Source organism: Pinus tabuliformis, chromosome 9, assembly GCF_031772625.1.
Source record: "Pinus tabuliformis cultivar Carrire ecotype Pingquan chromosome 9, CPIR1, whole genome shotgun sequence".
NCBI lineage: Eukaryota > Viridiplantae > Streptophyta > Pinopsida > Pinales > Pinaceae > Pinus > Pinus tabuliformis.
The window spans coordinates 1624370165-1624393980 of record NC_142307.1 but is presented as its reverse complement, the minus strand read 5'-3'; the positions used below and the strand labels follow the sequence as shown (position 1 = coordinate 1624393980).

Genomic DNA, 23816 nt, shown 5'->3' with positions numbered 1-23816 from the left:
CAAGAAAAATCGCAAATTAACATTGTCTCAGAATGAGTACATACAAAAGGTGTTAAAAATATTTAATATGCACAATGCAAAACGAGTTAGTACACCTTTTGCTAGCCATTTCAAACTTAGTAAGGAAATGTGCCCAAAAACCCAAGAAGACATGGATTATATGTCTAAAGTTTCATATGAATCAACAATTGGAAGCTTAATGTATGCAATGGTCTGCACAAGGCCTGATATTGCACATGCAGTGGGAGTTGTAAGCAGGTACATGAACAATCCAAGAAAGGAACATTGGATGGCAGTGAAATGGATTCTCAAATATTTGAAAGGTACCACAAATCAAGCATTATGCTTTGGTGTTTCTAACATTTCTCTACAGGGATATGTTGATGCAGATATGGCAGGTGATAGAGATAACAGGAGGAGCACTACATGATATGTATTTACTGTTGGTGGAACAACTATCAGTTGGGTTTCAAAAATCCAAAGTGTTGTTGAACTTTCAACAACAGAAGCAGAGTATGTTGTTGCTACAGAGGCTAGTAAAGAAATGACTTGGTTACAAAGGTTTATGGGTGAATTGGGTTAGGAGCATGATATGAGCACGTTATACAATGATAGCCAAAGTGCCATTCATCTTGAAAAGAACTCAACATTTCATTCCAGGACTAAACACATATAGCTCAAGTACCATTTCATACGATCAGTGTTGGGAGATGGAGAGTTGAAGCTGGAAAAGATACACACTAGCCAAAATCCTGCAGATATGCTAACAAAAGTTGTAACCAGGGAGAAACTGAGAATATGCTCAGTTTCAATTGGCCTTCAAGGATGACGATGAAGATGAGAAACAATCAGGTCCAAAGAGGAGTCATTGTCCAGCAAATGAAGCAGCGGTGGAGTTGCTATAATCATTCTCCAAGTGGGAGATTGTTGTGTGTGGAGCATGATTGTTCAGAGGTCTTTGTTTTAGCCGGATGTATACCCTAGGAAGTTTGTACACCCCTCCACGCCGGGGGGGGGGGGGGGGGGTGTGCAGGGGGGCCGATCCCCCCCGGCTGGGGGGTCCGGGGGCCAGCGGTTCCCCGAAGCCAAAAATAGATGTAAAATTGCATTGTCAAAGTATAGTAATTTCTAGTCAATCTAGCCGTTCATTAGGTGGATGATCTGACATTAGAACTTATGTTTAGTTTAGGGTTTTTTTCCCTAGAAGGCAACCTCCTCTCTTTGTATGAGGGCATTGTATTTGAGGCTGTAAAATGATGTGTATTCTCTGAGCGAAAAATAGAGAGGCGAGATTGTGAGAGAAAACAGAGGATATTACAGCGGATCTGCTGTAGGTTGTGTCTCTTCATTTTGCTGGATAATAGAAAGGAAGGACTAGCTGTTCGGGGTGGACGTAGCCCAAACTGGGTGAACCACGTATATCTGTGTCTCTCTTGTCTTATGCGTTTTTTGTGTTTATATTTCTGCAATATTTTATGTGTTCCATTGCTCTGTAATACATAATTTTCTAACAATTCACTCTTGTCTTAGCAAAAAAAAAGTATTTAATTACAATCCTATATAATTAATGCATTTATATTCTCAATGCAAAGTTATTAGAAATTTTCATGTTAATGGTGATTGATTAGTCATCCATTGTTAATTATTATTTTATTGAGAAGTGTTATTCATAATTAATTATTCATCATACAATATTGTAATTTTTATTTTAAATGTATTCATTATGTCTTTCTAACACTAGAACATTAATTATAAAATTTATATTGAAAGTGCAATACTGTATGTACAAATTAAATAGAAGCATGATATATTAAAATTGACATGTTACAAGTTTTTATTTTTTTGGTAAGTTAGCTAGTTATATATTTGTATTTACATGGAAAAAATAGTTGTTTTAAAAGTCTGCATGCCACCTTCGTATAAAAAAACACGTGTCTTATTTTTCCATGAGGAAACCATATCTAACATTCCTATGTCTTGGGAACAAACTCAAATATTATTTATGCATTCAACATTCCTATCATTGACACCCCCCTCTAGTGAACAAATTACAATGTAATGTTGATTTAATGGAAAACCTCTATGTTAGCAATAAATTTTCCATAATATCAATTTAACATTGATAATGTTAGTTAAACATCCATAAGAATGTCAAACTATATCAAGAAACCTTATTCATAATATGAAATACATGCAATATCAAATAGCCAAACTAATACATCTAAAATACAAAAGAACCATAGCCAAAATCAATATACAATACATATCCATCAAAACCCTAGTTTCCACCAAACTAGAGCTAGGCATCACACTTTGATATGAACTATTCATTTTAATCTTTTTAATTCTTTTACTCAATAAATATTAATACACAAAAGCAAGTTGTTCTAAAAACACTTTTCTCATACTTAATAATTTTCTTATAGTACACTCTCTCCTACAATAATGACATGTGGGAAGGTACATTTCTTGCACAACAATGTATCTCAATAGCATAAACACACTTGCAAATCCACATTAAACATGGCTAGTTTTTGTGCCACATTAAGAACTATTGGATTCATCAATGCCAATGTAGGGTATAACACACTAACATTGGCACACCAAGAAGTGTGCATTTCCATTCAAATTGATTGCACTATTATAGCTCTTATTGTTTACTTTTATTGGACACATCATGCTTGGTTCTTTATTTGCAACACAACTTTCAGTGCTTGATGTGCTAGTTCATTGCAACACATTCCCTAAGAAAGAAATGCACCACAATGGTGCATCTTGTGCATGCACTAACTACAATGCATGAAAATTGTTAACAAATTAACACTAAAAGCAAAAAAAATGACCATAAAAATTTGAAGGATGATATAACCAATAAGATTACCCAATTTATTTTTGCAGTGGTGGCATGGTTGTGGAAGTGCAAAAAATGCTTGGGAGGTTTGTTTTAATGAAATTTAAGGCATGGTTGTGGACGTGCAAAAAATGATTGGAAGGTTTTGTTTTAATGCAATTCAAGGCATGGTTGTGGAAGTGCAAAAAATGATTGGAAGGTTTTTTTAAAGTTGATTCCTAATTTGTTGCAAATGGAGAATGGGGACCAAATTTGACAATTCGAAAGAGATAAACTTTGAGGCAAGGGTACAAGTTACAAGTTTTTATTTGTTTGGTAAGTTAGCTAGTTATATATTTGTATTTACATGGAAAAAATAGTTGTTTAAAAAGTCTGCATGCCACCTTCGTATAAAAAAACACGTGTCTTATTTTTCCATGAGGAAACCCATATCTAACATTCCTATGTCTTGGGAACAAACTCAAATATTATTTATGCATTCAACATTCCTATCATTGACACCCCCTCTAGTGAACAAATTACAATGTAATGTTGATTTAATGGAAAACCTCTATGTTAGCAATAAATTTTCCATAATATCAATTTAACATTGATAATGTTAGTTAAACATCCATAAGAATGTCAAACTCTATCAAGAAACCTTATTCATAATATGAAATACATGCAATATCAAATAGCCAAACTAATACATCTAAAATACAAAAGAACCATAGCCAAAATCAATATACAATACATATCCATCAACACCCTAGTTTCCACCAAACTAGAGCTAGGCATCACACTTTGATATGAACTATTCATTTTAATCTTTTTAATTCTTTTACTCAATAAATGTTAATACACAAAAGCAAGTTGTTCTAAAAACACTTTTCTCATACTTAATAATTTTCTTATAGTACACTCTCTCCTACAATAATGACATGTGGGAAGGTACATTTCTTGCACAACAATGTATCTCAATAGCATAAACACACTTGCAAATCCACATTAAACATGGCTAGTTTTCGTGCCACATTAAGAACTATTGGATTCATCAATGCCAATGTAGGGTATAACACACTAACATTGGCACACCAAGAAGTGTGCATTTCCATTCAAATTGATTGCACTATTATAGCTCTTATTGTTTACTTTTATTGGACACATCATGCTTGGTTCTTTATTTGCAACACAACTTTCAGTGCTTGATGTGCTAGTTCATTGCAACACATTCCCTAAGAAAGAAATGCACCACAATGGTGAATCTTGTGCATGCACTAACTACAATGCATGAAAATTGTTAGCAAATTAACACTAAAAGCAAAAAAAATGACCATAAAAATTTGAAGGATGATATAACCAAGAAGATTACCCAATTTCTTTTTGCAGTAGTGGCATGGTTGTGGAAGTGCAAAAAATTCTTGGGAGGTTTGTTTTAATGAAATTTAAGGCATGGTTGTGGACGTGCAAAAAATGATTGGAAGGTTTTGTTTTAATGCAATTCAAGGCATGGTTGTGGAAGTGCAAAAAATGATTGGAAGGTTTTTTTAAAGTTGATTTCTAATTTGTTGCAAATGGAGAATGGGGACCAAATTTGACAATTCGAAAGAGAAACTTTGAGGCAAGGGTACAAGTTACAAGTTTTTATTTGTTTGGTAAGTCAGCTAGTTATATATTTGTATTTACATGGAAAAAATAGTTGTTTAAAAAGTCTGCATGCCACCTTCGTATAAAAAAACACGTGTCTTATTTTTCCATGAGGAAACCCATATCTAACATTCCTATGTCTTGGGAACAAACTCAAATATTATTTATGCATTCAACATTCCTATCATTGACACCCCCCTCTAGTGAACAAATTACAATGTAATGTTGATTTAATGGAAAACCTCTATGTTAGCAATAAATTTTCCATAATATCAATTTAACATTGATAATGTTAGTTAAACATCCATAAGAATGTCAAACTCTATCAAGAAACCTTATTCATAATATGAAATACATGCAATATCAAATAGCCAAACTAATACATCTAAAATACAAAAGAACCATAGCCAAAATCAATATACAATACATATCCATCAACACCCTAGTTTCCACCAAACTAGAGCTAGGCATCACACTTTGATATGAACTATTCATTTTAATCTTTTTAATTCTTTTACTCAATAAATGTTAATACACAAAAGCAAGTTGTTCTAAAAACACTTTTCTCATACTTAATAATTTTCTTATAGTACACTCTCTCCTACAATAATGACATGTGGAAAGGTACATTTCTTGCACAACAATGTATCTCAATGGCATAAACACACTTGCAAATCCACATTAAACATGGCTAGTTTTCGTGCCACATTAAGAACTATTGGATTCATCAATGCCAATGTAGGGTATAACACACTAACATTGGCACACCAAGAAGTGTGCATTTCCATTCAAATTGATTGCACTATTATAGCTCTTATTGTTTACTTTTATTGGACACATCATGCTTGGTTCTTTATTTGCAACACAACTTTCAGTGCTTGATGTGCTAGTTCATTGCAACACATTCCCTAAGAAAGAAATGCACCACAATGGTGCATCTTGTGCATGCACTAACTACAATGCATGAAAATTGTTAACAAATTAACACTAAAAGCAAAAAAAATGACCATAAAAATTTGAAGGATGATATAACCAAGAAGATTACCCAATTTCTTTTTGCAGTAGTGGCATGGTTGTGGAAGTGCAAAAAATGCTTGGGAGGTTTGTTTTAATGAAATTTAAGGCATGGTTGTGGACGTGCAAAAAATGATTGGAAGGTTTTGTTTTAATGCAATTCAAGGCATGGTTGTGGAAGTGCAAAAAATGATTGGAAGGTTTTTTTAAAGTTGATTTCTAATTTGTTGCAAATGGAGAATGGGGACCACATTTGACAATTCGAAAGAGATAAACTTTGAGGCAAGGGTACAAGTTACAAGTTTTTATTTGTTTGGTAAGTTAGCTAGTTATATATTTGTATTTACATGGAAAAAATAGTTGTTTAAAAAGTCTTCATGCCACCTTTGTATAAAAAAACACGTGTCTTATTTTTCCATGAGGAAACCCATATCTAACATTCCTATGTCTTGGGAACAAACTCAAATATTATTTATGCATTCAACATTCCTATCACTGAAACCCCCCTCTAGTGAACAAATTACAATGTAATGTTGATTTAATGGAAAACCTCTATGTTAGCAATAAATTTTCCACAATATCAATTTAACATTGATAATGTTAGTTAAACATCCATAAGAATGTCAAACTATATCAAGAAACCTTATTCATAATATGAAATACATGCAATATCAAATAGCCAAACTAATACATCTAAAATACAAAAGAACCATAGCCAAAATCAATATACAATACATATCCATCAACACCCTAGTTTCCACCAAACTAGAGCTAGGCATCACACTTTGATATGAACTATTCATTTTAATCTTTTTAATTCTTTTACTCAATAAATGTTAATACACAAAAGCAAGTTGTTCTAAAAACACTTTTCTCATACTTAATAATTTTCTTATAGTACACTCTCTCCTACAATAATGACATGTGGGAAGGTACATTTCTTGCACAACAATGTATCTCAATAGCATAAACACACTTGCAAATCCACATTAAACATGGCTAGTTTTCGTGCCACATTAAGAACTATTGGATTCATCAATGCCAATGTAGGGTATAACACACTAACATTGGCACACCAAGAAGTGTGCATTTCCATTCAAATTGATTGCACTATTATAGCTCTTATTGTTTACTTTTATTGGACACATCATGCTTGGTTCTTTATTTGCAACACAACTTTCAGTGCTTGATGTGCTAGTTCATTGCAACACATTCCCTAAGAAAGAAATGCACCACAAGGGTGCATCTTGTGCATGCACTAACTACAATGCATGAAAATTGTTAACAAATTAACACTAAAAGCAAAAAAAATGACCATAAAAATTTGAAGGATGATATAACCAAGAAGATTACCCAATTTCTTTTTGCAGTAGTGGCATGGTTGTGGAAGTGCAAAAAATGCTTGGGAGGTTTGTTTTAATGAAATTTAAGGCATGGTTGTGGACGTGCAAAAAATGATTGGAAGGTTTTTTTTTAATGCAATTCAAGGCATGGTTGTGGAAGTGCAAAAAATGATTGGAAGGTTTTTTTAAAGTTGATTTCTAATTTGTTGCAAATGGAGAATGGGGACCAAATTTGACAATTCGAAAGAGATAAACTTTGAGGCAAGGGTATAATGAAAATAAGTATCAATGCTTTGAGGGAGGAAAGCATTGAAGAATGGCAAAATAAGAAAATTGGTCAAGGTGATTTTTTTAGAATCATAATGGGATGTTGATTTCTATGCATCATTACATTGTTTTGTATAGATTCACTTAGATAATTGGTGCACATGAAAACAATTTTTTAGAACCACAGTGGGCAATTGATTTCTATGCATCATTACATTGTTTTGCATAGGTTCACTTAGACAATTAGTGCACATGAAAATAGTTTTTTTTTGCAAAAACCTTTTTTTGCCACCCTTGATAGAGCAGAAAAAGGGAGAAGGAACTCTGTTAAACCCTATTTCCATGTAGTGAAAACACATTTACAAGGGATGTGGTGGTGGTGAAAAAGATGAAAGTCTATAAGTCTAATGCCACCACATTCCATAACTATTCATCTCACTTATCTATTTAGAGGTGATTCTTATTTATGTTATAAATTTTAAAATTTATAACAAAGAGCTCATCCCAGATTATGTCAATTGTACCTTACATCATAAATTTGAAGCTAACACAATGCGACTTTCATGCTAACATGACACAATGTGGGTCAACTAAACATACCTTTCCCACAACACGATGTAATTTTTGATGCAAGTGTGATTTCCTTACGACCTAAGGTTGATATAATATAATGAAAACGTGACTCCTAGAAGACAAGTTTTGTATTTCGACACCAATGAGAGGAAAATATGACTATAAGCTACATTTAAGTAAAAAAAAATATGGAATGTGAATACATCTAAATGAATTCATTATCAACAATGTAATGAAAAAATTACCATGGTTACAAAAGCATTTATCTCAATGCCATCCAATACCCACAATGTGGAAGCATGCTCACTAAGAATCATATTGGAAGATGAGATCATTGAAGAAGGGGGCCCACAATTTAATTTCAAATATCAATATATCATGCACCTAGATTACTTGAAACTATAATGTGGCATGGGTTTTGGCATATTGACATGGGGACTGAATTTTGAAGTGTGCTTGCCTAAACAGTGTTGATTTTTGTTGTGCACTACATGTCTAGTAGAGTGTGGTGGACTATGGCACAATGGGGGCCCTATGTCACATTAATTGCACTAATCATAACATTGATGCATTGCAATTTGTTCATGGTTTACATAAGCTACGTGACAAGTAGAATGTCATGGACTATCACATAACAATGGCACTGTGTTAATTTAATTACATTAATCATAACCCTAATGTGTTGTATCTTATTATCTCAACTTACATAAGTGTGTGCTTGAGGCCAAGAGTTGGCTCTTCTAGTTACACATACACTAACAACCCACTAGGCCCACAGCGGTGATAGGCCACAATTTGGCCGAAATACCTCCCTAGGTTTGAATATAAGTATGAATAGAATTATGTCTTTATCAAAGTAGTATGACCACATATGGCGACACCCTCCCATAAAGGAACAATACCAATTCACCATTTGTATCACCAATCAAGGCTAGGAGTTGACACTTCCAATTATTGGGTCCACAAAGGCCATAACTCACAACTTGGTCGAAAGACATCCTTGGTTTCAAAAGTATATGAGTAGAGCTATGCCCTTACTAAAGCAATGCGGTCAAATGAGCCAACACCATTTCTTAAAAGAACAATGCTAATTCACCCTTTTTGTATTGTTACCTTCGGCGGATGCCAAGAGTTGGCACTTCAAATGACACACACACTAACACCATGCTAGGGATACATAGGCTACAACCCATAGGTTGGTTAAATGACCTCCCCAAGGTTTGAACATGAGTATATGAGTAGAGATATGACATTATTAATATAGTAGGACCACGTAGGTCAATGCCATCCCTTAAAGGAACAACATCAAATCTCCCTTTGTACTACTACCTTCAACCAAGGCCAAGAGCCATCTCTTCCAATTACACATGCATACCCTATTGAGCCCACAAGGCCACAACCCACAACATGGCCAAAGAACCTCTAAAGGTTTGAACTTGAGCATATAAGCAGAACTAACTCTTTATCGAAATAGTATGGATATGTGAGCTAATGCCATTTCTTTAAGGAACACCACTAATTCACCCTTTTTATTTCTGTATTCAATCAATGCCAATAGTTGACTCTTTTAGTTAAAACACACACACACACACAAACATGCCATTGGGCCCACAAAGGACATAGTGCGCATCTTAAAACATTAACATCATTTCTTTAAAGTACCTTGAGAAAGATGTAGAGCAATCTCCTTAGCAAAAACCATATAAGGTGAACTCTCTCATTTAGAAATTGAAATTCCAAGAGCTTGAACCCTATCCAAGTGGTAAACCAAAAGAGAGCTTCCTACTTATGTGAACACAATCAAATCTTAGTTACAATTGACTTCTAGCACCATGCACTTAATCATCCATTGGAACAAGATCATCTAAGCTCTCAATACATGCGTAAGTTGGCCTCATCCAAGGTAGTCTCTTTGAATCTCTAATCCATAAAATATAGGAGGCTTAGCAAAAGACTCATATATGCAATATAGGTCCATTTCTCTTACTACCATCATTTGCTATAGGGATTTATTTTGGATTTACTTGAGAGTAGTGACCATGGTAAATTGCTTAATTGACATGAAAGAAACAAGGTTTGCATAAATGAGTTATTGGTTGCAGTCACACATACAATGCATATGAAAGTTATATTGAACACTACAAAGAAGCAAATTATAGGCCCTTTCACATAACAATTAGAGTTGCAATATTTATATGTTTAGCATATGTAAGGAAATCATGAAGGTGCTTATTGCATACATTGAATTATACTATCATGTTAAAAACATATTATTCTACTAATAATTATTAGAACTTTATGTTCTCTATTATCATATGATTTATTTAAGGGTTGGTGCATAATCATGATGGTCTCTCATGACACATTAATTATAATGGAAACATAAAAACATAGAGATTTGATGATGGTTCTTGTGGCCTTGAATATGGTGGGAACTAATAAGAATTGGACTTCCCTTTCCCATTTTGAAGAAACAAAATGATGGCATTTTTAATAAATGCATAATGTATGAAAAAATTCTCCAACTCTTTAATATGTGTCAATTTGTATGAGCACTTCATTTTGCAAGTTTAAATGATATAATTGAAAGTGGTGCACCTGTACCATCTTTATAAGGATTTTTTTTGGAATAGGGGTGCAAGGGTTGGTTGCTACTAACACAATGAACAAGGGGTTACACATTGACTCTCCAACCCTTAACCTATTATAGGACTCTTAGCGATGTTATGCAATCCCAAACCGCAAAGTAGGTTGTAATGTTTATGATAGGAGAGAAGGATACCACAATGGGCACCTTGTGTTGCAATAACATAATGGTAAGCTTTTGTGGTTTGCCCATTCCACTTTTTTTAAAAGAAACTTCTAGGAGATTGAGTGATGAAGACTGGGGGCCTAGCATCCCAAAACTACAGCCAATGAATGATGATTGGAAACCCACTCCCAAGGATGTTACAAACACCTTAAGCAAGTCACATTGCATCAACCTAGATTATTGATGTTTGTGCTTTTGGTTATTTGAGAGAAACTCAACTCTATTTTTATTTATGGCTTTCTCCCACCTACATTGCTTTTTGCATTATTGTATGCCCAAGAGGCAGTTTTGGATTTGGTATGATCTTGACCAATTTTTGTAGTAAGTATTACTTTGTTTCGAATTAGCTTGTTGTGGTTGCTTCCACTCTCTTTTTATGAAATGCCAAATATGAACATTTCTTATATTAATATTCAAAATATTGTTTTATTAAAAAAAAGTAAAAATTGATATATCACTTAATAATTATTTAGTTCACTGTTCAAGTACATGAATGAGCATATCTATAAGTGGGGAATACTAAAAAGACGTGTCCAACTTAGATGGTTAAGACCATTTGCCTTACATGTGTTAATATGGTAGGTTTAAATCATTATTGGAATGTAAAATGGAACAAGAACCTTACTTTTATTTATGATTGGAAAAATGAAATGAAAAAAGCTATATTAGTGCTCTTTGAGTGACCAAAGTATGTTAATAAAATTTCAAGTAATACAATACAAAATAACAATTGAGTGCTTAGAAAATCTATTCAAGACAAAGTAAAGAATGATCAAAATCAAAAGCCTGATATAAGGGTGAACCTAAATGGATAGGCCCTGTACTATGTTGTAGGGACAAAACTCTATCATGACAAAAGGAGAAGAAAAAGGCAAGGTAGACTCCATACTATGTTGTAGGGACAAACTCTATCATGACAAAAGGAGAGGAAAAAGGCAATAAGAAGCACCCATTTCATTTGGCTATTTAAACATTCAGATATCGTGTATGCTTCCAATAAGACCCAATGCATGCAGCTTAGTTCTGTCATCTATAAAAGAACTAGGTTCTTAACACCTTAATACTTATCATCCCACAGCCAGATAATAGCTGCAGTGCACTTACATCCTGAAGCACAAAATGCAGGCATCAAACTATTACAATTCAAACGGATCATTAAGCTTGTCCCTTCCTTTTTTCAGATAGAGAAAATTGCCAGATAATAGCTGCAGCGCACTTACATCCTAAAGCACAAAATGCAGGCATCAAACTATTACAATTCAAACGGATCATTAAGCTTTTCCTTTCTTCTTTTTTTAGATAGAGAAAATTTCTGGACAAGTTATATATTCATGCTTCGACCTTGACATTTTCTAATTTTCCCCATTTATAATATTCATGCTTCGACCTAAGATAATTTTGAAATGGCCATGATAAGGTCACAAATAGCAAGCAGCAGGGCTTAGCCTCTACAAATCGAAATAAATATCCCCCTTTGCAGAGCCTCCAATTAACATGCCGAACTTATTATCTGCTTCAACTGACACCATCAATCTATGTCCAAATTTTGTTTGGAATCTTTATAAAACGGAGTGCTGAAGGTTACAAAAAATGGTCAAAAGACTTCATGATATTTTACAATAAACCCCTTTAGACAGCCTATTAACCTCTTGACCCATAGGAGCAGACTGAATTCTATTAGTAACTTCTATTACCAAGTACTTTAAGAATGCTAATCGCAACGCCAAAGCTAGATCCATTTACACTATACATCAACTTTTTGGAACACCTGTTGGTATAACCTAAGTCAGTCTGTTACATTCTCCACATCTAATGATAGTCTCCAGATGAGATGCCCACCACAACAGGACATAAATTATATTCTTACATTGGTGCAATACAGTACAATGCTGACAGACACAGATTCCCCCTAACAATTGTATGCAATGAACAATGATATTTTATCAGAGAATCTACTAAAATTTTGCCTGTGAATTGCCGTAGTACAGTATACTTGGTGACAATAAGCTCTAATACTCAGCTTTCTTCATTCTACAATAGCACTGCCGTATTTCTTGTCTGTCTGGTCAGAGTAAGTCAGTAAATAATAGATTGATACCTTTGATAATGATACATCTCATGATCATATAAACGACCTTATGTTGATGGAAAATTTTCAGGTACTGTATCTAATGTGTAATGACCAAGTCGCCCAATTCTATAAAGGTTCAATACCTTCCTAGTAGTTTTCCTTCTTTCACTGTCATCGGATATTCTGAAAGCCCTTTGTAAGGCAGCAAGTTGGGTATTTATTAGATTTTCGAGGCCATCTTCCTTTTCTAGATCATTTTCAAATGCTGCAAATGTCTTATAGAGGGCTCTACGAACATCAAATACAACATTATCCTAGCAAAACAGAAATCAGAGATTCAGTTGTCTTCAAGAATAGTAATTTACATATGAAGCAAAATTCTTTTCACATTCATACACCCAGGTCTGCTAACCTGTAAATGAAAATGAAAATGCATATGCACGTGGATTAGCTACTTTTGAACAAATACCAGCTTTTGTAAATGCTAGATTACTTAAGGTCACCCATACGATTTATAATGGCATTCACCAATCTGACACATGGATACTTCAATATAGCACTAATGATGTTTAGCAGTTCCAATAGTCCTGCATTGAGCTGTGTAAAATAACTTACATGACACCTTGTTAATATTCATAAATGTGCACATTAATGCAAAATACAGAAATCATGCATTTGCTGTGGGACCAAAGTTACCTGACATGGGGACATGTAGACCCCCCACAATAGGATACGCAGGACATGTTACATATATATATATATATTTCTTACACAAATTCTTATTCATGATACAAATTCAAACATAGATCTAGATTCTACATTTAAAATTTGTAAGTTGTAAAATGTAACATTATGCATACAAATACAATTGTGACAGATTCATCAATGATCCATTAGGAGAAAGGCAAGAAACTGCAGTTTTCTCTTTAAGTCATCAAAATGAAAATGTGTTACATAGGTAAGTAGCAATTGCAACGGCAAATACAAAACTACTACAAGGTAGTAGGTAGCTCATCAATTATCATCATCAAAAGCAGCATCATTGTCATGGTCACTGTTATTGCTCAAATTAGTAGGGGATCCTATAGAGCAACTACTAGGTCAATGGAAATGATGGAGCAATAGCCCACTGTCACCTCAACTAAGGCTCTTTGCTCTTTATAGACTTTCACCGATGTGAGAGACCTGATATGATGGAATCTCGAGAATATATGGTGATTCCTAGGCCTATTCACAAGAGAGACTCAATGAGATGGGTTACTTGCTTTAGAAGCAAGGTGATAGGCTCTCTAGGAAGGGCTAAGAGGGTCTTTGAGGTTAGGGTTTGAGAATATATCTTATCAAGGAAGCCCCTAGACTCAAAAGGCCCTATGAATGCTTGGCTTCTAAGTGATCTTTGTGGAATTGGAGTCAAAAGGTTGTGGAACCACAAAGGGTCAAGTGGACCCAAAATTAGGTCAAGGGTATGGAGTTGGTCAACCAAGTATATACTTGACCTAATTAGGGAAGGGAAGAGGATCAAAGAAAGAATCTTCTTTTGATGATTTAATGCTATGATCTCCATGAGGTCACTAGCCAATGGGAAACCATGGGCAAAAATTGATCTTCGAGTTAGGGCTTGAAATACCTCAAGATCCCACTGTCAAAATTTTGTGAAATTTGGAGGGCTGCTAGAGGATACACCAACGCAGTTGTGGGAAAGGGATCAAATTCTTTTGATGGCTAAATCGTGAGAAAAGTGATGCCCTAGGTGACCTATGGAGGCTAGGCCTAGAAAAAGGGGGGAAGGTGAGAGAAATTCTCTTTGAAAATGATCACCTATGGAAGGATTAGTGCCTTATCCTTTGGGGAAGATGGAGTCAAGATGAAATTTATGATTTAGAGGAACTACACCCAATCAAGGAGCCTTCTAGACAACTTCGCATGGCAATTAGGGCATGAGAACAACTGCTAGAAGAATTTATACTTCAATTTGCAATAATTTATGACTTATCAAGATGTGTTCAATAGAAACAATCTCTAGGAACATTCACTCTTTCATACATGATACATGAGATGATGCAACATTACAAAAGATTAAATTTCCACAATTTCGCATAAGAAAAGTAGTAAATTTCAGACCTAGTATAGTGAAAATCCCAACAACATTCATGTATTAAAGCAAATAACAAGAATAGACATGAAAATATTACTTACATGTGTAAAAGAGTATATCCAATCACCAAATTATGCCAATAATGAAGCTCCAAGACAAGAGAGAGATATCCAAACATCAAAATTCATCCATAACATCCAAAATCCTCCTCCAAAAGGGAATGTGAAATTCTCAAGAAGCTACTAAGACCCAAATCCAAGTGATGATGAGAGAATGAATCACCTCTCATCTATTTATACAATCTCTAATGAATTCGAATGGCCTAATTTGGACTAATAATGCCCCTAAAATAAAATAATGTGCATAATAACAATACTTTTGGTGACAAGCCCACCAAATAGCTCAATAACATAAAGATAAGCCTCTCAAGAGGGCAGAATGATCAACATAATGAGTCGTTGGGCCTTTGAAGAAGCCTAATGAAGTCCAAGGGGTGCCATGATGTGAAAATGGACTCCCAACATAGTAGACAAGGGGTTGGCCCCTTGTTTTCCAAGCAAGAACTTGTGGTGCTCCCAAGTGGGTGTGGGGGCACAAGGACATCCTCATGGGTCTCCAAGTGGATCGAAAGTGCCTGTAGACCATTTGTAAGGGCTAGGATGATGATGTAAGCCCTCCCTCTGCAACAAGAGACATCCTCTAGACCTTGGAACATCTGCCCAATGTATGGTGCAAGTACAGAGCCGACTGGGCATGGTGAACCAGGTGCATCATCCTCATCCAAAAGGTGGAACACGAGCAATCAATGAGTGGTACTGGGGGTCCATGAAGTACCCTCTGCTATGGTGGAGGCCGATGGGTCTCAACGCTCACCCTACAAGTGCCAATGTGGCCCTCTATAAGGCTAGGACACCGTATAGGGAGACCAAGACCCAAATGGGGACCCACCTGCAATCCTGCATAAGATCCAATGCGTCCCCTTACCTTCCAATACAACAAATCATTAGAATAATTAAGTAAAAGATCTTACAGGTCATGGAATCAATGGGGTACTTCATGGTGGCATGCCCTTCCATAGCGGGTTTTGGCATGTACAAATGTCTCCGGGCTCAGTAAGGGGTTAACCAAGGACCCTATTAGGTGGTTTCATCCTTTAAAGGGGGTGACATGTCCAAGGTACATCCCTCAAGTGGTAGGTGGCAAATGATAAAGTGATGGAACAGAGTGGGGATCAGGGGAATCATCTAGACCACATGTTGTGGTGTAAGGGTAGCTATGATAAAGGGAAGCCCACATCTGGGTATACGAGTGTGGGAGAGAGAAAATCGTGGTACATGAGTTACCTTGACCTTTGTTTTTCCACCCTTCTTCATATGCCTTTTGCCTTTGATTGATTTTTCTTCATAATTGCTCAGGGCTCCAAGGGATGAGAGCATGTTGTGTGGTATATAGCAATAGATACCCCCTAAAGATGGGGCAATTCATCACCCACCAGGGGTTGGAACAATCATGGGTTCCTTTATGATGGAGGGGGCTCATCTAGGGCCCATAGGAACCAAGGTGGTAGCCATGGATAAGGGGTAAAGCTCATGTTTGGCTTTTGCCCACGTGCTAAATTTGTATGTCCCGACCATCTTTTGCATTTTGTGGTACATTTCCTGTTGAGAGTGGCCAAACTATGCTTTTTCTTTTCTTTTAGCTACATCAACCTTTGGGCATCGTTCCAGGCCTGACCCAAGGCGTGGACAAGGGCAGGGGGAAGGCTAACCATATGTGGACCCAGTGGACACATGTGGACTTGGATGGGAAAAGACATGAATGGGGCTAAAATGAGTCGAAGGGAGTGATGTATATGGTGTGGTGTCGAGAAGCGGGACCATCCAACCAAAATTGGGATTTCCCATGTAGTGCCAACCCTAAAGCTAATGGCCACTAAAGGAGATCCCATGGGATTAGGATACAAGGTTAACCACGAAATCGGGCAGTGGAGACAAGAGTACATACCTAGCCCACTCCTTCCGCCGAATCCCCCCACCAATCCATGGCCCAAATTTCCCATGACAAGTAAGAAAAATTACTCAACTATACCAATGAAAAGTCATACCTTCTAGTTCAGGAGGCCCACCTTCAAACATACAATCATAACAAGTGGGCAAAGGACCACATGGTTGGCTCAGGTGGCCGAGATAATGGCACATCGAGCTATCTAGTGGCTGCTGGCTGCTGACTGAGGACCATCTATGAGAAAAGTTTTCTCTCATATACACTACTCATAGGTGGTGGGTAACATCCGGTTCCAACTGGGACATGAGCTCTCGGGGAGGTGCGTGAAGCTATTTGAATGGGAGGTCATGAGAACACCAACAATCTCTTGGTACCATAGACCTGTTACCAGCACATATCAAAGACCAAGCACATGGGGCAACATGTTTTTGTGGTGTCTTATGATCACTCATGCTTTAGTATTAGACCATAAAATCAACAAGAACATAAAAATGCAAGTTTAATCTAAATGCAACTAATCTATCATGAAAATATCACATGATGTTAGTTCTAATGAGGAAATGAGCATGCAATGCATCCTACTCTAACATGCATATAATACCATGTCAAGTGCCTTTAGGGTAGTACTCTTTAAGGAGTTGCCCATTCACAAGGAGAGGAATGGACTCCCCCTCGAGAGTCTCCAGATGGTAAGAGTTCATTCCTGCTATATCAACTATCTTGTATGGGCCTATCCACAAGTTATCCCATTTCTTATGAATGCCAGGATTCTCCCTCCTTTTATCCCACAAAAGCACAAGGTCATCGAGTTTGAAGGCTTTATTTCGAACATGTTTATCAAAAGAAACTTTCATTTTATCGTGACTGCGACCAAGGGCTTTCCTTCTATTTTCACCGGCCTCAATAATTTGGTCAATATGAGCTTGTATGGCATCTTGCTGGTCGAGGAAATCTTTTAGGCATTCTAGGGTTGGCAACTAGAGTTGGATAGGCAATTTGGCCCCAGAACCATAGACCAATTGAAATGGACTAAACCTAGTTGATTCCTTCACAGTTGTTCGATCAACCCATAAAGCGTACTCAATCTTGCTATCCCAATCCCTTTTGTGTTCCGCAATAGTTCACCTGATTATCTTTACAAGGTTCTTATTGCTCGACTCAACTTGGCCATTTCCTTGAGGATAATAGTTAGACAAATGCGACAATATTATACTATATTTAGTACACAGGGATGTTAAAGCCACGGAGTCAAACACCTTAGCATTGTTAGTAACAATTTTGGCGGAGACATCAAACCTGGTAATAATTTTGTCCTCAAGGAAGTCCATAACTACCTGATCAGTTGCTTTCTTAGATGGCATATCCTCAACCCATTTGGTGAAATAGTTAGTAGTTGTGAGAATCCACCTATACCCATGGCTTGAGTTATCCTTGAATTCACCAATGAAATCCAAGCCCCATTGTTGGAAGGGCGCATCCACAACAACATTTCTTAAAGGCATGGAAACGAGTTGTTGTTTTCTAGCAAACAATTGCCATGGTTGGCATCTTTTTACAATGTTCAATGTGTTAGCAAAAATGGTCGACCAATAGTAGCCAACCCTCAGGATCTTGTGAGTAGTGCTTCTAGCGGCGTAATGTCCTCCACAAAACCTAGCATGGAATTCTTTTATTAGTTTTTCAGATTCTTCCCTACTAATGCATTAGAGGATTACTCCATTAGGGCTCATCCAACTCAGGCCATCTTGGGTCAAATAGAACTTAGATGCCTTCAATCTCATGGCTCTCCTTTTGTGATCAGTAAGGTTGGGGGGGGCAACAGATTGCGCAAGTAGTAAATGATGTCCTTATACCAATCGTCACCTTCAAGTTCAACAAAGGTGACACATACTTGCTCCTTTTCCCCTTCTTTAATGGCTTTGTAATTATTTTCAGTCAACATCTCAACCAAGCCTTGACCTTTGATCATTTTCTTGGGACGAATATCAAGGTCATATTCTTGGATTTTGGTCACCCACTTCCCTCTATACCCAAGGAAGTCAGTCTATAATAACACATCTCTTACGATGGGGTAAGGGACATATGCACATATCTTGTATCCTACATATGTTCTAAAATACTTGAGAGACTTGACAAGGGCATAAGCTTGCTTTTCAATGATTGTGTATCTTGTCTCAACATCTCGAAGTGGTTTACTCATAAATGCTATGGGTCTCTCTCTTCCTTCATCATCCTTTTGCATGAGTATGCCAACAATAGTGTCTTCAGAGGCGAATGAATAAATAATGAAATCCTTGGCATAATCAGGACTGGCAAGGATAGGGGCAGAGGCGATTCTTTCTTTAATTTCTTCAAAAGCACTATTCTTCGCATGATCCCATATGTAGGGAGTGCCTTTCTTTAAGAGGTCATTCATGGGTTTCATGATCTTAGTGAAATTGGGTATGAATCTTCTTACAAAATTGATTTTTCCGAAGAAAGATCTAAGGGCACCTTGGTCCTTTGGGGGAGGGATATCTTTGATTACTTGGATTCATTCAGGGTCGATGCTAATCCCATCCTTAGACACCACATGCCCAAGCAATTTACCTTTGTCGACATCAAAGATAGATTTTTTTGGATTGAGGGATATGTTGTATTGTCTACATTTCTCAAATACCTTCCTCAAGTGTTTGCAATGGTCTTTTCTTTCTTTGGAAGCGACAGTAAGATCATCTTGGTATATCTCCATGATTTTCCCAATGAAGTCCCTGAAAGTGAAATCCATGGCCCTTTGAAAAGTAGATCTGACATTGAGTAAACCAAAAGGCATCCTTGATCCAAAATGGGTCCAAAACACCCTCTAAGTCTTCAAAATAAAAAACTATCGCATAAGGAAAAACCTTACAAAAGGCGGAAAACACTATCAGGAGAGAAAAACATGAAGAAATGGCCAAAAACAGAGTTATCAGAGGCATGGACAACGAAGCACATGAGCCATCAGATCTGGTCGATCAACGATCCAGATCCGATCGACATATCGCAACCGGCGAAGGCAGGCGAAGGCTATCAAAGGCTATCATATGACTATTGCAACAGCGATCAGCGCGAGCCAACGAGGACCATCGATCAAGCGCGTAGATCGACAACCCAAGTTAACTCGCAATATCGTGTCGACACAATACAAAGGAGCGCTTACCAATGGCCCGGGGACTTTGCGATATGCGATTGCGATATAATCGCATCGCAATATTGCATCAGAGTAATACAAAGGAGCGGGGCCGATAACAAGGGTGACTTGCGATAGCCGGACCCGACGGGGTTATGGGTGATATTTGATATATTTTGAGATCTGGAAACAGGGTTTTTCTATGTATTTCACATTCTTGTTAAATAAACAAAATGCGCCCGATGCGATATATATCCGGACCCGATGGAACTTATAGATGCGAATATATAACATTTCAAGTCCGATATGAGCCATTTGTCGGGATTTTCTTTGTATTTGGGATTTTTAACAATAAACCCAAATACAAAGGAACTTGTGCCTATGAGGCTTGCGATAACGATTTAAAGGCCGACTCGATGGAATATAGGGCAAAATTAATGAATTTTGAAGTCCGATAAATGACAGATTGGCGGATTTTCCCGTGTTTTAGAGTATTTCTCTGTGTAAATAGAGAACGACCATTTTTGGGATTTCAAAGGCGCGATGGTCCCTTCCGTTACAGAATAGGTGGCCACCGTCCCTGAAGGCGTTTAGCAATGATTGCTAATGCTCAGAGGGGGATTTGAGCGAACAAAGGCCGGGAGCCAGAGAGCCCAGAAGAGGAAATGAAAAGACAACGCCGATTGGATTAAAAACCACAAAAGACAGAAGACAGAGACAAGCAGTGCTGAGACAGAGAGAACACAGAGACAGAGAGTGAGAGAAAGAGTCTGTGTACTCAGAGAGGCTTGAGGGATTCAAGCAAAACTCCTGCTGTTTTGTATCTGTTGTGTTGAGACTCAATTCGAGCTCACATTTTGTAAAACTCTGCTCTTGAAGACATAATAGAGAGGTCATCACTGAAGGCTGGACCAGGAGACGTAGCCCAAGAGTTTTGGGTGAACTCCATATTAATTTTGCTGTGTTTATGTGTGTTTGTCTATTATGTTTCTCTAACTGCTCAATTGTCTATATTATTTGCAATCTTATCGATCCGTTGCATTAAGTAACATAGGCAAATCCATGCACATGAGTCTGTAATACCTTAAAAGTAATCTAAGATCTTCATTTTCAGATCAAGTGGTATCAAAGCTTTAGGTTTGCTAAGGTTAGACAAGCTTGTGCTGGATTGTTGAATGCTAACTAGGTCAAAGCTCAAACTAGGAGAAGGAGAACTTGTTGAGGCTAATCCAGAGATTGGAAGAGTCTACTCTCAGAGGAGAATGGCCGGAGAAGTCCCATTGGAATCAGAATCTCAGTTCATGGACAGTTTCATGACCATGAGAGCCATGGTGGAAGAGATGTATCGAGAATTCAAGAAGGGTCGAGGTGAAAGCACCTCAACACCCAAACAAGGCAAAGGAGTAGAGGAACCTTCTCTAGATGCCCATCTAGAGGGCAAAGGGAAAGGGGAAGAGCCTCCTCCATCATCTCCTCCACTAACACCTCCTTCTAGCCCTGAAAAGAAAAAGAAGAAAACATATTTGATTAAATTAGATGTAAAGTTTGATTTGCCAATCTATGATGGAGAATTAAATGCAAAAAAGCTAGATAACTGGATTACACAGATTGATGTGTATTGCAGGGATTAGAACATTGATTCAGAAAGGAGAAAAATTCAGCTGGCTAGCCTTCGCCTTGGAGGAACTGCACTAGTGTGGTGGGAAGGCAGGACACAAGCTGATTTGAAGAAGCATGGTAAAATTCTTTCTACCTGGAATGAATTTGTTTCTGCCATTAAAAAACAGTTCTATCCTCTAACTTATATGTAGCAAGCAACGATGAGTTGGCAAACTCTTCGCCAATTAAAGGGCCAAAGTGTACAAAGCTACACCTAGGAATTTAGAAAAAGAGCTTTAACTCTAGGCATTTCTCTAGACTCACTTGAAACTTTGTTGAAGTATATAGGTGGTCTACATAGCTATTTGAAACACACAATTCTAATGTTTAACCCCACTACCTAGATGATGTATTAGTTCAGGCTACACATCTAGAGGCTAGAGGCAAGAATGTGAACCCAGAGATTGGGGGATCATCAAAACCTTTTGCAAGCAAAAACAAGGAAAATAAGAAGCTGAGATGGAAAGAGAGGAAGGCAAACACTGTACAAAAAGATAGACCTTCATGCACTCACTGCAAAAAGGATGGACATGATGAACACTGCTGGTCTTTGCATCCGGAGCTGAAACCCAAGAAGTTCGGCGGTAAGAAGAAGAAGACTGTTGCTGCTATTCAAAAAGATTTGGGATCAGACTCAGGTGATGAAACAACAGTCACGCCATAGGTATAAAAGGTAAAAATTCTGAAGCATCTACAAGTAATTCTGCACAATCTATTGATAATGAAGATAATGAGAGGAAAAGGCATGAGCTTTTTCATATTAGAGTTATTTCCAAGCACCAAAAGATTGACACTTTATTTGAGAGTGGATCACAAGTAAACTTGATTTCTGAACAATTGTAAAGAAGTTGGGATTACTAACCACACTTCACAAGAAGCCATATCCATTAGGTTGGGTATGTGATAAAACAAAGCTACAAGTGACTAAACAATGTAAACTTAGGTTTGCATTTGGGTCAACATTTGTAGATGAGGTTGAGTTAGATATAGTTCCCTTGGATATATGTGGTATTGTTTTAAAAAACCATATTCTATAGAGCTGAAAATAAGTATCAACTCACTAAAGATGGAATAGAATATATTGTAAGAGCTCATAAACTCAAAAATAACTATTCTCTCATAAACTCATGGCAGATGAAAATAATTGTAAATTCATGCAAGCAATTTTTACTGATGGTTGTAAAGGAAAAAAACCCTGATAAAACCAACGTATTTGAAGGCTGTGATGCTAAACAAAAAGATGATTTAGTTAAAGTTGTTTCAGAATATGATATCCTATTTCAGGAACCTAAAGGTCTACCACCCAAAAGGGAATAGTACATGATATTCATTTGCAGCAAGATGCTCCATTGCCTAACATCGGAATGTACAGGTTATCCGCTTTAGATAATGCAGAAATCAAGAAGCAGGTACAGGAGCTGCTCGATAAAGGGTTCATAAGACCAAGCACATCACCATGTGGATCTCCAATAGTGTTGGTGAGAAAGAAAGATGGTTCGTGGAGGATGTGCATTGATTACAGAGCACTGAATAAAATAACGATCAAGAATCGTTATCCTCTTCCTCGCATTGACGATCCATTAGATCAGCTGAAAGAAGCAATTTACTTTTCCAAGTTGGACTTGCGTAGTGGTTATCATTAGGTCAGAGTAGTAGAACAAGATGCATGGAAGACTACTTTCAAAACAAAGCAAGGGCTGTATGAATGGCTGGTTATGCCTTTTGGCTTAACTAATGCTCCTGCCACTTTAATGATTTTGTAATTGTATATTTAGATGACATTCTTGTTTTCAGTAAAACATGGGAAGAACATTTGAAACATGTAAAGCAAACTTTAGATGTTTTGAAAAAAGAAAATCTCTATGTGAAATTGTCAAAATGTGAATTCGACAAAACGTCTTTAAATTATTTGGGTCATATTATAGGGGATGGTGAATTGAAGATAGATCCCTTTAAGGTCGAAGTCATTGTGAACTGGCCTAAACCCAAATCTGCTATAGAAGTTAGGAGTTTCCTAGGAGCAACACAATATTGGAGAAAATTTATTGCTGACTTTTCCTTGATTGTAGCCCCCTTACATGCTTTAACAGGATTGAACAAGGTGTTTCATTGGGGAGGCAAACAACAAAAAACCTTCGACACCTTAAAAGAAAAAAAATTAGTACAACACCAGTACTAGCACTGCTAGATCTTCAACGTCCATTTGAGATTGAAATAGATGCCAGCGACTATGCCATGGGAGCAGTGTTGATGCAACACGATAAACCCATATGCTATCATTCTGAGACATTTAATTCTGCAGTAGTTAATTATCCCACATATGATAAAGAATTGTATGCATTAGTACAGAGTG

At 37.0% G+C, this 23816-nt stretch overlaps 1 protein-coding gene across 2 annotated transcripts in view; it reads right to left on the bottom strand.

Moving 5' to 3' along the window:
* Positions 1-12198: 12198 nt before the first annotated feature.
* Positions 12199-23816, bottom strand: part of LOC149155030 (short integuments 2, mitochondrial-like) — a 363396-nt gene continuing 351778 nt past the window's right edge. For both annotated transcript variants that reach the window (XM_089443158.1, XM_089443159.1), the window contains exon 8: positions 12199-12871. In XM_089443158.1, the coding sequence (XP_089299284.1) occupies positions 12623-12871 (249 nt within the window). In that variant the 3' untranslated portion in view covers positions 12199-12622. The remainder of the gene's footprint in view (positions 12872-23816) is intronic.